Source organism: Pagrus pagrus, assembly GCF_965226575.1.
Source record: "Pagrus pagrus genome assembly, chromosome: 12".
Lineage (NCBI taxonomy): Eukaryota > Metazoa > Chordata > Actinopteri > Spariformes > Sparidae > Pagrus > Pagrus pagrus.
In genome coordinates, this window is record NC_140196.1 from 19038915 (window position 1) to 19056273 (window position 17359).

Consider the following 17359-nt stretch of genomic DNA (forward strand, 5'->3'; position numbering starts at 1 on the left):
ACTGGTCCAACACAGAGAGAGACAGATTTATCAATGAGTCAGTTTACTACACCCAGTGTATTACAGAGTATATTTCCCAACATTTCAACTATATTTAACTATTATCTTTTCATTCATTCAAGCCAGAATCTCCATCTAAATATTGAAATGTTCCCAATCACTGACACATTGACATTTATTTAACTTTTCAGTCCCATTCAGAGTATTTGATCCATTCTCACTGTAACATCTCTTCATACTCCTGTTTGGCTCACAGCTTATATTCTATTTTTAATCCTTCATTCTCACCCAACTATTAGGAAGCTTCATTGTCTTCAGACGAGACTTCAAATAAATTCAAGCCACCAATTCAGTTTGACCTTAGCTTTTCAACAAACCCTAAATTATTTCACAGTTTTTAGTTATTCTGGACATTATTCAAAGTTTTCAACACCGGCAATCCACATTTGGTGTCAGCTCTTCAAAAACCTTAAAATATTCAACATATTTCATATATTCTGGACATTATTCAAAGTTTTCAACGCCAGCAATCCGCATTTGGCGTCAGCTTCTCATCAGGGAGCATTCACAACCGCAAGTTCTTCAGGACTTGCCTTCTCTAGTTGTAAATATTATTGAAAATATTGTTATCCACATAAGGGATCCCATGAGGGATGCCATCATGTTTAACCCCAGCACAGTCGCCCAGAGCATAACTAGGACATGAAAATATGAGTATGTGAAAGTGTGACGAGGTGATGATATAATGCTCATAATCATAAAACAAAGGAGAAAAACACATCAAAATAAATACCAGAGCACCGTAAAGTTCATTTCATATATCTTTTATTGTCTTTTTAAAATCATTGCATCAGCCTAAAGAAAGAACCGTACAGATGAAAGAGTACCTGTCTGAGGACAAACACAACTCTGAAGCAAGCTGTACACAAGAGAGAAAGAAAGAAATGTCGTATCTGAATCAAGACAGACCAACGGAGGGAGGATAACACAAGAGAAGAGAAGAAGAGTAACCGTCTTTTTCGTGCATAGGGGGTTGGGCACATCTCAACCAATAGGCCTCTACTGGCTGAAACAACAGTGCTCCCTCTGAGTTCAATTGCACTTTGGTGTAGAGTAGCTTTATCTGACTGCCCCATGCATTTCCATTCATCGTTTTTGAAAGAAAGAGAAAACCACATCATTGTTTGCTATGCATTAAGAACCTGTTGCTGCTGCTGAGGCAGCGATACATGAGGCAACTTGTTGGGCAACATGGTAGAGCTACGGAGACAGGACATGGCCTCGTTATTAGTGTAAAAATACATGTTTTAAATTGTTGCTGCTCTGTAATATTGTCCTGGTCGTTGCCAAATGGATCGCTGCCAGTCTGGTCTCCAACGTGCAGAGTTGGGTCTTGAATATGAACTACTGTACACCAGTGAAAAATACTACAACATTTCCATCAGAATAATCACACAAATGGCAACCTTTCACTGAGAAGTAATGATGTGAGGAGATCGGATACAGGCAGAATAAAGGGAAATGAAAGTGCAGCTGTTAATGTCATCATATTGAAATGGAAATCACACACAAGCTGAGACTAGTGGATACATTTTGGTCTTAAAAATTAGTCAACCAACTGATTCAGCTTTCCATTTGAGTATAATTTGCTCTGTAGTGCAAAATCAAGAACAGGATGCCTCTTGATAGTTATTCCTGAATTTCCAACTTTGTTTATGTACTAAAACTGTACTCAAGCATGTTCACCAAGTGGCGTGTTTTGACTGTTATTCACAACATGTGGGTATCACCCTCCATAAATTCTTTGAACTGAGAAACACCAGAAATCTACCGTACTGTACATAAAATAAACAGCAAAAGATGCGACAGCGTCTCAAGTTAGGATTCAGTCCTGCATATACAAGGCTCAGTGTAAGGTGAAGTAGTCAGCAGGTAAAGAATGACAAAGACTGATGAATACCTGTGTAGTATGGAACAATTCATCTTGTTGAACTATCCTGTTGAGTTATTATTTTGAAAGTGAGGGAGCACTGTTCTTGTAAGTTTTAAAAAAACAAAAGGAACGAACCGGAACAGAGAAAACAGAACAAGCAGTCATAACATTTTCAAGTTTAAAATGACAGGAAATAATGAAATATAAATCAATCTATCACAGCCACTTTGAGGGACAGACAGATTGATTTTCAAACGCATATTTACTATTTGGTTAATTACATATTGTAAACATTTGTATTTCTTTTTTTTTTTTCTGTATGGAGGAAAAAATTTCAAGCTAGCTTATTTTTTTCTTTATAGGCTCTGTAAGGTTATCATTAACAGATATAAACAAACAAACAAAAATAACCAACACTGGACAGACAAATCTATCAGCTTTTTTAAAAAGCCAAATAAAAAAAATAAAAAATAAAAAAACACACTCAGACACCATAAAAGAACACTTTCTAATGCCATCATTGTTCCGTGTACAAAGGAGTGATCATGAACCGTTGAGTCTTGTACCTTTTTTAAAACAGATTTTACCTTTTTCCTGCCTGTTTGTGTGTAAGTCCAGGCCAGAAAAACTAACAAAAAACCCTTCAGCGTCCGCAGAGATCAACCAAAGGACGACGCAGTGGTAAGATGCAGCGTCAGTGGTGGGTCTCTGCAGCAGCATCCTAAGTGTATCTTTTGTGGTGCAACTTTAACACTCAAGTCTACTCACAAAACCCAGAATCTTCCAAATGACAAAACAGATTCTCAAGTTCAATCAAAACAAAAAAAAAGAAACAACTCCTCTCTAATATTTAATAAATGCAAAGCAGCCAAGACTGCATTTAACATATAGACTCAGCTCTGTAAATATTAACACATGTACATAAGCTTGCTTCATCCTCTGAATGCACCTGATAATCATGCGTAATAGATTATGTTGATCAACTGTGACCACAAAGTTCGTTGCTGATCATGATGAAGCTCACTGCAGCTGATTAGTAACAAACAAAATAAAATGCTTGCGTTTCAATAACTGCTCGGATACAAAAGCAGCCGTGGAGCAAGTCTAAACATCGTGTTCACATCGAAGCCTCCTTCTGATTTGTTTCAAGCACAGTCCAAATCAGAATTACATCATCCAAAAATATAGAAATCTAAGTATATATTTCAAAATATTATTCTCTAGTATGTCTCTCATTCTTCAAACCTTAACAGACACCAAATATATGTCTTTCTTTGTAGTCAGCGAAAGATGTGCTTTGTGTGTGAGGCCAGTTCAACAAATATCATTTACAGTGTACCAAAGCCGATGAAAAAATATTTCATTCCTCGAATGATCATTCGTCGTATAGAAAAAATGTTTTTCAAGAAGCTCCGACACAGATGCATATCTAACTAATGAGCAGGATGAAAGCTTTGAGTTTCAGAGTATATATACCAAAACTGGGATTAAAGTCTCGACTCTAAGTCAAAGCGCAATAAAATCTTCATCTTCTGCCCGTTTCTCGCTGTTTCATTGCTACTGAAGTTGCATTGCTTCTAGCTATTAATCATCTGTGATTAACATGGCATTTATGGCAGATGAAAGTGTTCACCTACACCGCAAAAATGTTCATCTTAACAAGTGATGCAGGAAGATATTCAGTTCAACTTTTCTATTTTTCTTTTTTTTTTTAAGAAAACTGCTTAAAGTGAAGCAGAATGCTTTTGGGATTAACTCGCTCCATTGACATGACTTTCAAAGAGATCTTTGTTTGTGGCTGGTTTACCCAAATTCCCCCTCAAAAACCCAGATGCAAGTTTTCACTTTCACTTAGTAGTATCTAGCTATGCATTTAATTTCACTTTAATGTGCTGAGCCTTTAACCTGGGAAGCCACAGGTTAAAATATATCCATATTTGAAATTTCTGTCGCCTCATGAGTACAATGGAGGTCAACAGAATTTTGTTTGTACTGCTAATAAATTGAAAAATTACATTTGAAATCCAGTTACTCTGGATAATCTACAGACCTCACAGTGAACACTTCTCTTAGGGACTATTTCTTCAGGAATATATCTGCATGCATGGATACCACTGGAAATAAGTAAAAGAAAATATCTTTCTGTAATTTGGGTGAACCGACCTTTTAGGAAAATGAATGTTATCCGTCTTGTTAAGTTGGACAGTTTTGCTGTGTGGACACAAATTGCATAATGAGCCAGCAGCTCTCCTTAAAGTTGTTTTGATAAGTAATACAGAGTTTAATCAGACCACATACTAAAACTAACTCTATCATGAACACAATCAGTCAAAAGCATCAGAATTACAGGACAGTTGTTGACCGCAAAAACAACAAAAAGCATATACTGTACACTGTATACTATATCATAAAGAAAATCGTCAATCACTCCTGATATACTGTATGGAAAGACCTTAAAACTATCAAGTAAAAACACTATTGACAACTGAGCTTCACCACTGTCTGTGAGTTGAATGGTTGTTGGGCGTTAGACACACTACTCCGAGTGTGTGGAACAGAAAAAAGTGCAGTCACAAAAGTGTTGGTCCAACAAACTGGATGATAAAAGGATGCGTCAGCAGTGGCGGATGACTCAACCAGATTGCCCGTTGACAAAGGAACTGACTCTTAATACGAAACACTGAAGAAATGCTGCATGCATTAACTTGAGAGCTTATCAAATGAGCTTCAAACAACTGGGCTGGGATGTGTACGGTTCACATTTCTATCTTATCTGAGTTTTATTCAAAAATATACCAGACAAATAAAAAAAAGAAAAAGACACCAAAGAAATCTAGCTTTGGTGCACAGTGAGAGAAAGCACCAAGCTACTGTACAGCCCCCACCATAGAAAGAAGGAATATGTAACAACTATAGATGTAACAACAAAGAGGCACGACTAAAATCTGTCACTCTTTTATCTAGAACATGCTCAGACTTGCTCTAACACACACACACAGACACACACAATCACACACAACTATGCTCATTTGCCAGATACCCTTTTAGTCTTCGATAAATGGCAAATGTGTGAACGATGGGGCACAGCGTATGGTGGCGGTGGCACCGTCTTGTAGAGCAGCGCTCCATTGACGAGGAGGAGAAGACGAGCTCATCACAATGACTAAAGGCACTTCTAATCTTTCTCACTCACATGTTTGTATAGCCCTCTAATCACAAGCACCGCCGTCACCTCTAGTTTAATTCTTGGGATTTTCTACTTGCCAAGAACTGTGCAAAGTACAGTACAGTTGATTCGTCCTGACTGAAATCAAACTGATGTCTCGATTTTTAGGTTTCTTTTCAGGTCGAGTTGAGTTTCACATAAGAGTGGGATCGGTCTGTTTGGATAAAATGTTGCTACCTGAAATTTGTGAATCAACATTTCATAAACAGAAATACCAAAACCATTGTTGGAAGATTTAAACATAAATTTGATATGAACTCATAATTGACTCACATGAGTATCTCAATTTGGAATAAAACTTCAATTTCTATCTCTCCTCAACAAAAATGTGCAACCTTTAAAAGCAGTGCACCTTTTTTTTTCTAAAACTTCCAACTGCCAATAATGTTGGACTGCCTCTCTACAAAAATACTCTTTTTCTTTTTGGCAATCTGAGTCCTGTATATGTAAGAATTTTGAGAGATTATTCATATTCATTCATCCTAAAGAAATCAATTATGTAAATCAAATTTAAAAGAGGCATCATGTGACGACTCTCTTCTTTTTCATCGACCACCACGCGAGTATAACTGAATAACCCTGCCTCCAGAAAATTGACCTGTGCTTTTAAAGTGACATAGAACAAAGATGGTACAATCTTTACCTCATGCCGAATGAACACGAGGGAAAAACAAGGAGACATTCACTGCCACAGCACAGAACAGAGGGAGGGAACTGATAGGAGAACTGTAAATCTTAAACTTATTATTATCCACATACGACTGTGTTGTGCATAGTACTGTACTACCACACATCATACTGTAAATGCACTGCAAAAAGTACAACTGGTGCCAAGTAAAAAACAAAAAACAACAACCCAAATGAAGGACTCCATGCATACTGTACTAGATAATCTCTCAGACCACAGAGGCCACGCTTTATGGCAAAAAGGACTGGTTCTTTTTTTTCTTTTCTTTCTTGCTACATGAAAAGACATCCTTCATTTGGCTCACATTAGCTGGATACTGTGCATCCTTAAACGGAATCTAAGAGCATAGCAAATATTCTGAAAACATAAAGAAACACAGCCATGAAACTGTATAAGGTCACATACAATGACTGCATGTGTGTCTGAAATATACTGTACACGAGTTATATTACTGCTTTCTTTCTTTCTTTTTTTTTTTGTACATCAATGTTCTACAGCTCTGTGAGTCAAGCTTGTGATGAAACAAACAGTCGAGCGCGAGGGCCGTAAGCAGGAAGTACCGTGAGTAAATCTGAATCAAAAAAACAACAATAAACATCTGCAAAGACATTGTACCGCTAAAACAGTCTAATCTAACTAGAGACGAGGCAAATACAGTACCGAAGATACAATAATCACATAGATCAATGCTCTGCGAGTGTCTTAAGCGTATAGAAAGAAGACACGTAAGAGGAGCACTAACAGTTATGCCATTAGTCAATGGCTACGGGTGCTACAGTATTAAAGAGGATGAAAAAAGAAGGAAGAAGTGAAACAAAGAGACGTTTGATGCAGGATTCTTTCCACTATTTCCATTTAGAGGGAAACCTGAATAATGTGGAGCTGCATTTATCAATGTACTTCTCCATCTGGCGTATTGTGATTAAGAAGTCGTTCTATATTCACAATACCCCAAATATGTACCATGTGTTTTCTATCCTGTAATACAGTTTTCATTTTACTGTATGTTGTACCTCGTCGATTCAAAAGGAGGCCCACAGAGAGAGAGCGACAAGCCAAAGCAGCTGGAAATAAAGATCATCTCATAAAAAATATACCTATATGTGTGTATCTTTTAAAGCTGTAGCTTCGTCTATGTCGACAGCCGCTCGCTCCCTCCATCCTTCTTTCTACGTGTCTCCTCGTTCTCATGACACAGGCTTGTGGTCATTCAAAGCTATTACTATGGCACTTAAGCAAGCTTTAAATTCAATCAACTGCTAAAAAGCATCAACCCCTAGCAATTTCTCTCCCATTCCCTCCCACATCCTCCCCTCCCCTCCCCTCTCAGCCCCAGTGACTACACCCACCCAATTTTTTTCTCAGCCGCCTTTAGGTGTGAAGCGAGCAGCCTAGTTCAGCCAAGCCAGTCCTTGCGGTGGATGACAGCTCAGGCTTTTGTCGATGGAGAGTTCGCAGGCAGTCTCGGAGATGACGGTTCAGGCCTTTGTCTATGGACAGTTATCACGTGTTCAAGGCAAAACAAAAACAAAAGCGCCTCCTGTAAATTTTCCCATCATCCCTCCATCTGGTTTTTCTCCTCTTTTCCATGATGATGAAAAACAACAGTTTTTTTGTGTGCTTATTTTGTCTTCTTTTAGTTTTTCTCTTTATCTTTGTGAATTTCACACTTTTTTTTTTCCATAACTGACACTGTAGAGTCATGGCTGGCTAAGGTAAAACTCACCGCATCAGCCAGGCTAACTGTACAGTGATTCATTACTGGTAATAGTGTGCTTATTTTGAAGTTATGCTGTTAGCAAGGAGTGCTCTTTGCTGGACTGGGGTTTGTGTAGGAAATTAGCACCAGTCTCCAGCCAAAAAAACCTATGGATTTTACATCGTGGCTCTTGAGTCTATTTTTTACCGCCACTTAAACAAGAAGAAGCATTGTTCAGAGGTTCATCCTTTCCCGAATAAGTATGAGTGAAATTTTCGTTTTCCCACCATGGTTGGCGTCCGACACTGCTGGTGGATGATTCATCTGGGGTGCTGGTTCTGGTTCTGAGAGCGGGCCAGGACTGGGTATGCTAGGTTTACATTCAGCTGGTCGTTGTGTTGGACCAAGGAGACGTTTTTGTAGTGGAGCACCAGGTCTTTGAGGGATGAGTACAGATTGTAGGGCTCGGCGAATCCGTAACCTGTGGCTGTCTTGTAGATGACGCAGTGCTTGGTATCACCCTCCACACTGTAAAGAAGGACAGAGGTAATTTTTAAAGATGCTCGACATAGTCTTCAAATCACGAAATACGTGATCGCACAAAAATAACAAGAACCTTCCCAAACAAGCACAAACAGAACTTACACTACAGAGCAGGCGTACGAGCCTTTCTGTGATTGGCTCTCACGGATGAGGAAGGTCCCGTCACATTTGCCTCTCAGCATTTCTTCAGCCTGGGTGCGTTTGATGTCACCCACATACCAGGTACACTCATCATGGTGGGGCGAGCCCTCATCCTCCTCTAGTGAGTAGGAGCTGGAAGTAGAACAGCAGACACTTGATCAGAAACAAAACACTCTCTAAATTACAGGTGGAGATACTCCAACACCCAGTCATCGCAGCACAAGTTGCTGAGCTGGTACTTCGTCTCAAACACTCACTCATCAGCGTCATTCTTTATGCCCAGCCATTCGTTAATCTTCTTCTGTCTTGTCCCCTTCTGTGTCAGCCATCTGCAAAGCCAGAACGCCACAGATTTAATGCTGACAATTACTTTTTACGTAACACACATTCTCTACAGTGAAATCAGAGTCCTAAAAATCAGAAATCCTAAATGTGTTCTCCTTACATCAAGTACTGGTCTCTGATTTTGCGGAGCTGCATGAGATCCGGCTTGAGGCTGTTCATCTTCTTGTCGATCTCTCTGTTGTCGGTGACCTGCTGTCTCAGGTCCTGCTCCAGCTTACGCTTGCTGTCGTGGATCTCCTTCACACGAGACTTCAAACGCTCCGAGTTGCTCTGGATCCTGAATTGACACAATGACAAAATTAGGTCTACGAATGTCTTAAGTGAGGTCGGTGAAAGAAATTGAATTAATCCGTTTCATCTCACTGCTTTGAACTGACACTGTCTTGCTTTTGCAGTTGAATTAAACCAGGATTTTTAAGAATATCAAGTACAAAAATGTTATTTTACTTTTGGATCTCTTTTTCGTTGCCCTCCCGTTGGAATCGTTCCAGAGACTCTCTGCTGTAGCGCTCCTGAGTCTCACACTGCTCCTCGAAGATCTTGATGGTCTCATTGAAGGCCTCGATGGCTGTGCGTTTCATCTGCAGCTCCTGTGGAAAAGAGGGACAGACTGTGACTGTCCATTTAATGTTTTGTCCGATATCATTTTATCTTTAGATAATGATATCACCCATATCTGTTGTTAAAACTCTGGTCAAGACACTCTGGTAAGGTAACAGATGGGTGGATGCATACTGTCTTACTCTAATATTTGGGTAACTTAAATGGGTCCCTGTGTTGTACCTGTGAGGTGCGTGTGTACTCCTCATACAGGGAGTCGTACTCGCGGCTCTTCTCCTGGTACTGCTCATGATATACCTTCAGCTGCTCTCCCACTTCCTCTATACTGTTCTCCTTCACCAGCTGAGCCGTGCAAAATGCAGATAAGAGCAAAAAAAACACAACTTTGATGAATAAAACAAAGAAACACAAGACGCTTGCAGAGGGATTTATCTTGTAGTTGAATGTGAGGACATAAAGTTTATGATGTCACTTTGTAGACTCAACAATCAACAAACTGCATCACCAACCTGTTGGTATTTGGAAACAGGGTAGAGAAGCTTGGTGTCCAGTTTGGCGTTGTATTGGGCCAGAGACTCGTGGCGGTAGTGATGGATGAGCTCTACTACAGTCAGGAAGGTAAGAGGCTCAGAGAAGCCGTACCTCCCATCTCTGTGGTAAATCTTTATTAGCTTGTTGTTCCCCCCTTTCCTGCAGAGGGAGACAAACGAGAAAAGACAAGAAAATCAGAGGATGTTTAGCTGTACTTACATGAATAAAAGGTCTAGTTTGCTACTATTAAATGTCACTTTTTCTTTTTTTTTTATGTCTATAGTACTATTCAGTTGATTCAAATGTGGTGTGGGAGACAGTCTGTCAATACTGCACACAAAAAACCTTAAACTAGAAGTGTTGCTTTACCTGAGGGTGAGAGTGTACTCGCCCTCCAGCTTACTGGAGGCATCTCGGACCAGAAAGGTGCCATCTGGAGTGTCTCGCAGCTTCTCATTCACCTCCTCTCTGCAAATATGATGACATGTAGCATTTACTTCATGAACACTAACTGTGACCAGCTGCAATATAACATAATAATAAGATAAGATGCTGTCTGATGTAAAGTGGATTGGTATTGAACACAATGAACTACTTATTAACTCTAATTCAACAGTAATAATCTATTTTCAGAATTTACCTGGAGATTTCTCCCCAGTACCACTCAGCATCGTTCAGCAGGCCGCTCGTGTCCGTCATGGCTGATGGTGCCATTTTTGACTTAACTGGCTTTGCTGGAAGAACTGGAAACAGACACAAACATAAACACACAAAGATCTCCATTGTAAGCATTTGGCAATAACGGCAGGGATACAAACAGTCACTTAACACACAAACTCCTTGGAAACTGCTAAAACCATTGCTAGAAGTCTAAGAAAGTTTTAGGAAGAATAACACAAATACCTTATAGTGTATTAAAGCCCACAAAACCAACATTATACTGCATATAAAAATACTATACTATAACATAAACAAGGTTCAGCCTTACTAAGAACAACTTACCTGGAGGAGTGAGGTCTTGCTCTACAGTTCTTTCTATCAGCAGCCTCTCCACCACAAGAGCAGGGAACTCCTCATCCAAAGGCAACCTGCAAATCAATCAGTTCAATGACACTATGTTAACACATAGCTGAGACTCCCAATTTGACATGTTAGCCTAGCCTAGCGCTTCACAGAAGATGCACAATTCTTCAACTTCACAACCAACCAGCCATCAAGCAAACGTACCACAACGTCGACGGGCCTGTCTGTATCAGCAACGGTCCAAATATTTGTCCCAACGTGTGTGTGTCCAGGCCGTTGCTGGCCTGGGCCTGGGTGACCTTGGACAGGTGTGTCAGGAGGAACTGCAGGGTGAGACGGTGATGAAGAGGGACGGTGGTGGAGCTCTCCAGGACCAGGCTCACCTCTCTGTCATGGCTTCCAGCGACTGCGCCATCTAGAGGAGGTATTCAAATAAACATGAAGAGGATATAAACTACTGATACCATTTAACCACACGAGGAGAGTTGGAGGAGAGTCCAGATGTTAAAGATAAGAAAATTATGCAAAATTAGTCTGCATCTGAAAGTCCAATGCATAATCAACAGAGAAAGGGGGTCAGTGCATGTTTCTGTGAATACCTCAAGCATCTATCTGAAATTAAATCATAATGTCCCTTTGTGCAGAGGAGAATCAGCTGGAGCATTTCTGGCATACCTCAGTGAGCTCATCCTCACCCGACACTTGACCCTATTTTCTAATCGTTGACATGCGATTGACCTCGATCAGCTGCAAATAAGCCTCAGAGTAGGCCTCATGCAATTCTTTTACTTAAATTAAAGTTATTGAAACTATGAAAGGTGCCTTTCTATCCACTGACACAACATCAGCAGCACGCAGCTCGTTTCTGAGAAACAAAATCTTCTTTGTGTCTTCACTGCATAAAATCACTCATTTTTCTACTAATGAGCCAAAAAACCTTTTCTTAAACCAATTAAACGATTATTTCACCCCTTCCAAGCACAGATGAGCTAAATTGAAGAATTATTGTTAGTAAGTGTTATTTTCTATATATTATATTATACTATTAGACCTAGCTCAGTCAGAAAAACATAGAGTAGAGATTGAGCATTAAATAACTTTGGTTTGACTTTCAAAGGACCATACTGGTGGTTTTATATGTTTAAGCCCATTAACTGCAAATTGTGTGTGCTTTGCATTACTGCAGACCATTTCCCACAGCATACCATGGGTTTGTAGATTGATAAATGCATATTTTTCAAAAGTGCCAGGCGCCACTGGTTTGAGTTCATGCTTAAAATGTATTTTTTAAGTAACATCATCTTGCAGGGACTTGAATCTCGCTCGAGATGAAGTATCCATGACAGAAAACATGTAATCGCTTTAATTTTTATTTTTCTTGCAAAAGTTATGATTTGGTCGTATGGTAATGTAGTTGATGTGTCCACGTTCTTGTGACACACTCCATGTCCCTTTACTGTTTGAATTCGAGGATTGATTGATTTTCCTACCATATTTCGCCACACACTGAGGCCACATGATAATATCAGTGCCATGTTTCCTTCTGTCAGACAATCAAAGAAGTAAGAAATTTGATTGCGGCTCATAATATGTTTAACAGCAGTCAACAGCTGTGTTATGAGATTGGCTGTATCGACGGTTAAAAGGTAATGACAGAAAAGGTTAGGAGCAACTAAAGGTTTCATATTCATGTACAACCACTATGCATCTGAGCACAGGAAAATGGTGGGCAGTAATGTACAGAGTTTGTGATCTCCCAAAACCTAGCCACTACAGTAACTAGATACATTAAAGATGACACTTTAATGACCAATTTTCCCTAATTAAAAAAAAACTGGTGTTTAGTGGACGACCCACCTGCTGACTGCTGTAGGATCTGCTGCTGCAGTGTGACAGCCGTTTGAAGGTGAGGGTAGATACAGGCAGGGATGACGGGTGACGGGAGGTCTCTCAGGTAGCGTAGGACACACTCAGACAGGGGACCCACATCTTTCTGATCACTCTCTGGAGCCAAGAGACATACACAAAGACACTTAAAGACAATTTATGACAAGAGAAAAAACCACCACTCTCAACCACAAAGACACCTGAACGTGAACAGTTTAATCTGTGAGTGTTGAATCTCTCCCAGTCTTAAAGAGGCCAGTGAGATGTCCAACAGGAGATGACTGCTTCCACTGATGTAAAAAAAATCTAATGTAACTTTATGAAATGTGGAGAGCATTGCTTAGAAAATGAATTATACCTTAGAAAAAAAAATAACCAGGAAGCATAATAAGCAGGATATGTCACAGTTGAAAATTTAACATGTCAGCGCTCTCTGGAGGACAAACTACTGACACTGCTTTTAGGTGATCTCAAACCCAGTTTGGCATTTCTGTACTGCAATTTTCTCCAACATACATACTCTGATTTTTGCAAATCTGTAATAAACTAATTACTCTAGCTCTATTGCAATGTTAACACAAATACACATCATAATATATGTTATGCAAAAAAACAACAAAATAAGGATTAAAATGTAGATACTCTGACTTAGACCAACTCACCTGAGCACAGGGTGTAGACTGGGCTTTCTGAACCTGAGGAATCAGATGTCCTGTACAAGTTCTTGGAGTCGAGACCTGAGAAAGACAAAAAACAGCTGTTGAGTAAAGGTTAATGCCACAGAGCTGTAAACCTGCAATAATAATTGGATTAATCTATTAGTCGTTTGAAATAAATATTTAGAATTGCGGACTAGAGTTCAGACATGACAAAAATCATATCCCTGTATGTCCCTCTGACTCATTGGGTAGATTTTCAAAAGAGAGCTGCAATGATTAGTCATCGAAAGAAATTTAAAAGGACCAACTACTTTGATTATTGATTAATTGGTTTAGTAATTTTTTTCAAGCCTAAATGTCAACATTTTTAAGGATTTGCTGCTTTTCTTTGTCATTTATGGCAGTAAATTCAGAGTCTTTGAACTGTCGGCTCAACAAATTGAAGATGCCACTTTGGGCTCTGCGAAATTGTGATTGTGAGTGTTTGTCACAAATTTAGACATTAGACAACAAATCAGATTGATTAACTGTGGAAATAATCTGCAGATTAAGCTGTACTACACTGATGTAAAATCTAGTCAAATAAGAAAAGAGAACACACAGTGACGAAGAGCACAGCAGAAAAGAGAAATGGAAATGCATATGCGAGTCACGCATTGCAACCAGAAGCGGAGTCTAATGTGGGGGATGACTATACGACTGCCTGACTTGGACTACATAATCCAATTCAATGTAAAAGACATGCAAGACATGGTAGATAATACAGACATTTTATTTCAAGCTCATCAATGTCAGTCTGAGAGAACAGCTTGTGTATGACAAAGCACATGGTTAAACCATTTCTTTTGGAAATACTGAGATAAATGCCCCATGGATGAGAGATGAAACGTCTTCAAGAAACCGAAACAAGTCCAGTTGCCTACGATACAGCACTTTCATATGTGTGCTGCTTTCATTCCAGTTTCACATCTGACAGCACATCCGAGAGGTGATCAATCAAATGGGGGAGAGTTGATCCTTCAATTGTTTTTCTTGTTTTTTTTTTTACAAGCAATATTTACAAGATCAAAGTCAACACATGTTCCAGTGTGAAGTGTTTCATTTTGTTTGTTCCTTTCTTCGTGGAAAGTATGTGTTTAATTTAGTGACAGACAGCACAGAGCCCCAAATCATGAGAATTTTTGTTTGTTCAGGCCCTACGGGTAAACTTAGTTTTCTGACTATTTAATGTTAAGGGGAAACTCGAAGAAAACTTATTTGAAGGTTAATGTTATGTTTTGTTGTGGTGAAGAAGAAACTTTTAGGCATACTAAAATACCACTCTAAACCTTGTTGGAAAGACTGTCCCATGAGACAGAGAAAGATTTCACACACATCCTCTGAAAATATTCCTAACACATTTAACTCTGAATGACTACATTTCACTTTTGGGTCCCAGGCTTAAAAAAACATTTAGGACCACTGGGTCTAGACAGCTTGCATCTAGGAGGCAATTCCTTGAGACTCACCAGTCTCTCAGGTAGTCGTGAAAACCACACCATGCAGTCAGAGTGTGTGTGCATCCGACACTGGGAAGTAATTCAATATTACTGCTGCATTATATTATTTACATTCGAGACGAACCTTCTGTCGTCCTTCTAGTAGATTCCAGGCGAGTCACATCTAAAATGTTTCAAATGTACTCTTCAAAACTCGTCTGCTGTACTTCTACTTGATTTCTTCCCTTTCTTCCATAAATTGGTATATATAATGTTTTATACTAGATACAAACTCTGTGTGTAGTACACAATGTTTATGTATGCCAGTGTTGTCAATTATATTGAAGTAACAATACATATTGATTCTGAATATTTGAAACAGTTTCAATACTCAATACTCTCAGTATTGATACAACAGTACCAGATATGTTCGCCTAATCTTATGAGCAAAAAACAAATGTTTTTAAAAAATGTTCGACATTAAATGTTCGCTACAATTTGTCTTCTGTTCTCTGCTACTAACCAAGAAAAGAAAAGTTGTATCTTGTTGTCACGTTATAGCTTTGTTATATTTTTCTTTTACTAAAAGTCTTCAATTTAATGCCTGCAATCTTCTGTCAATTTTTTTGGCGGTATCAGTATTTTTAAAAGGTATTGTATCAAAGTTAGAAATTCCAGTATAGTCACAACACAAATGTGTGCATAATGTATAGAAACAATTACAGTAGTCATTTAATTGAATTGAAAAGTTCCTGCTATTGTGATGATTTGCTACATTTCTCTGTTTGACATCATTTTAAATTCCAACATCTCAGGATTTTAGACAAAGCCATAAGAAGATGTTTTGTTGATGTTTTGTTTGTAAACTAAATGAGCAATCAGGAATATTATCAGCACATTAATCAATGATGAAAATAATTATTAGTTGCAGCCCTTTGTGTGTGTGTGTGTGTGTGTGTGTGTTAGAGAGTGAGAGACAGACAGCGATATACAAAAAGGAAGACAGAAAAAAAAGAGGCAAAGCTGTGAATGGAGTCCCACTGAGCTCTATTTGTTAATAACATAGTGTGAATCAAACCCACTGTGAAGGACTCTCGGTGTGGTCGATGTGAACAGTTCTGACTTAAACCACATTTACTTCAATGTACAAAATCTTTATCAAGTCACGAAGCAGCTGGGCCGTTACTGTGTGTGCACTTCTACATCTATATGACTGCCCGACTGGATATCTATACTTCTACCCTTTGTGAAAATGCTGGCACATGAGAGCGAGAGGCAGATGGCAGGAGGGAGACAGTCGCACATAGACGGAAAGACGGGGAGGCGAGACAGACAGCAGAAGAATGTGTTGGCCGGTTGACACGGATATACCTCTTTTCTCTATGGCTTGGATCAGGCTGACGAGGGCTGGGGGAGCCGTCTCCGGCGGTGTGAACTGCTCGCTCAGGTCCGGCACAGAAACAGCTGAAACAACAACACAAATCACTGTTACACTTCTGGCACAAAGCCTCTGAAAGGCCACGGGGGTGCTGCAGCACTGACAAGGGCGCAGTTAACTGGGAGCAGTTGGAGATATAGAGCGTGTATAATGTTGTGAGTGTATATAAAATCCACAAGGAACACTATAAAATATGATAAGGTGGATTTTAGTGTCCATTTGGCAAGAAGTACACCTGTTTTAGCAAAAGAGCAGCAGCAGTTAGAAAATATTTCACGCTTAATACACGGAGAAAACTTGAAGCTTGTGATGCATGTCAGTGGGGCAGCTTGTAGTCTGGAAGTCTAGCTGATGAGATATATGATAATAAAACCAGAACAATTTAGTAAACGCACAAAAGAATGAAAGGAGCTTTTATTCAGACGAGTGAAAATAAAAAAAGGCTCCAAAAAAATAAAACAGACTGCTGATGGCGAGCAAAAAAACTTTATCTACTTTACAACTCCCCATAGACTAAATCAAACATCTTTTCAGTTCGAGAGAAAGAGAAAGGAGAAAGCAGGAGGGAAAAAAAGAGATCCCATTTCCCTCCCTCCCCTCCCTCTCTTTTTTTCCCTTTTCTTTTCTCCCCTCTCGCTTTCTCTCCTCCCCTCCGCTCCGTCCTGCTCGGTGTTTCGCCTTAGCTCTTTGCGTGAGTGGAGCACAATAAAGGATTTAATCAAAACTCCTGAACAAGCAAAAGCCCTGTGGCAGTGTGCCAGGCCCGGCCCGGCCCGAACAGGCAGGCAGGCAGCGCCTCCTATTCGGCCCCGGAGCAGGGCTGCGAGCTGGGGGTCGAGGGGTAGGGGGCGGTGGTGAGGGGTGGGGGTAACGGTGGGAGCAGGGAGGGCCTGGCCTGGCCGGGGGCTTGGCAGTAGGCTCCTGTTCCTGGCACGGCTCGGCTAAACCGCTGCTGATTATTAATTTGGGGAGTTCAGACAAGAAACGCCGCGTCAGCACATTCCGTTCCCCTCTCTCTCTCTGGTTCTTGTTCTCAGTTTCTTTGGATGTCTCTCGCCCTCTCTCCCTCTCTGTCCTTTGCTCTCTTGCATTCTTGCTCCTGCTGGACTTTCTCTCTTGTTCTTTCTCTTTCTTTTTCTCTGTTTTGGCCTCTTTTACTGAAGTTTTAATGCAACCTTTCTCATTTTTTTCCCCTTTCTTCATCTCT

At 39.8% G+C, this 17359-nt stretch overlaps 1 protein-coding gene across 2 annotated transcripts in view; it reads right to left on the reverse strand.

The window, feature by feature from the left end:
• Positions 1 to 7156: 7156 nt before the first annotated feature.
• Positions 7157 to 17359, reverse strand: part of pik3r2 (phosphoinositide-3-kinase, regulatory subunit 2 (beta)) — a 28451-nt gene continuing 18248 nt past the window's right edge. For both annotated transcript variants that reach the window (XM_084368849.1, XM_084368850.1), the window contains exons 3-16: positions 16086 to 16178; positions 13240 to 13314; positions 12548 to 12694; positions 10895 to 11105; positions 10670 to 10755; positions 10308 to 10410; positions 10037 to 10135; positions 9646 to 9826; positions 9359 to 9478; positions 9023 to 9165; positions 8676 to 8852; positions 8488 to 8559; positions 8192 to 8362; positions 7157 to 8074 (exon numbers count right to left, since the gene is read on the reverse strand). In XM_084368849.1, coding sequence (XP_084224975.1) covers positions 7867 to 8074; positions 8192 to 8362; positions 8488 to 8559; positions 8676 to 8852; positions 9023 to 9165; positions 9359 to 9478; positions 9646 to 9826; positions 10037 to 10135; positions 10308 to 10410; positions 10670 to 10755; positions 10895 to 11105; positions 12548 to 12694; positions 13240 to 13314; positions 16086 to 16178 — 1886 coding nt within the window. In that variant the 3' untranslated portion in view covers positions 7157 to 7866. The remainder of the gene's footprint in view (positions 8075 to 8191; positions 8363 to 8487; positions 8560 to 8675; positions 8853 to 9022; positions 9166 to 9358; positions 9479 to 9645; positions 9827 to 10036; positions 10136 to 10307; positions 10411 to 10669; positions 10756 to 10894; positions 11106 to 12547; positions 12695 to 13239; positions 13315 to 16085; positions 16179 to 17359) is intronic.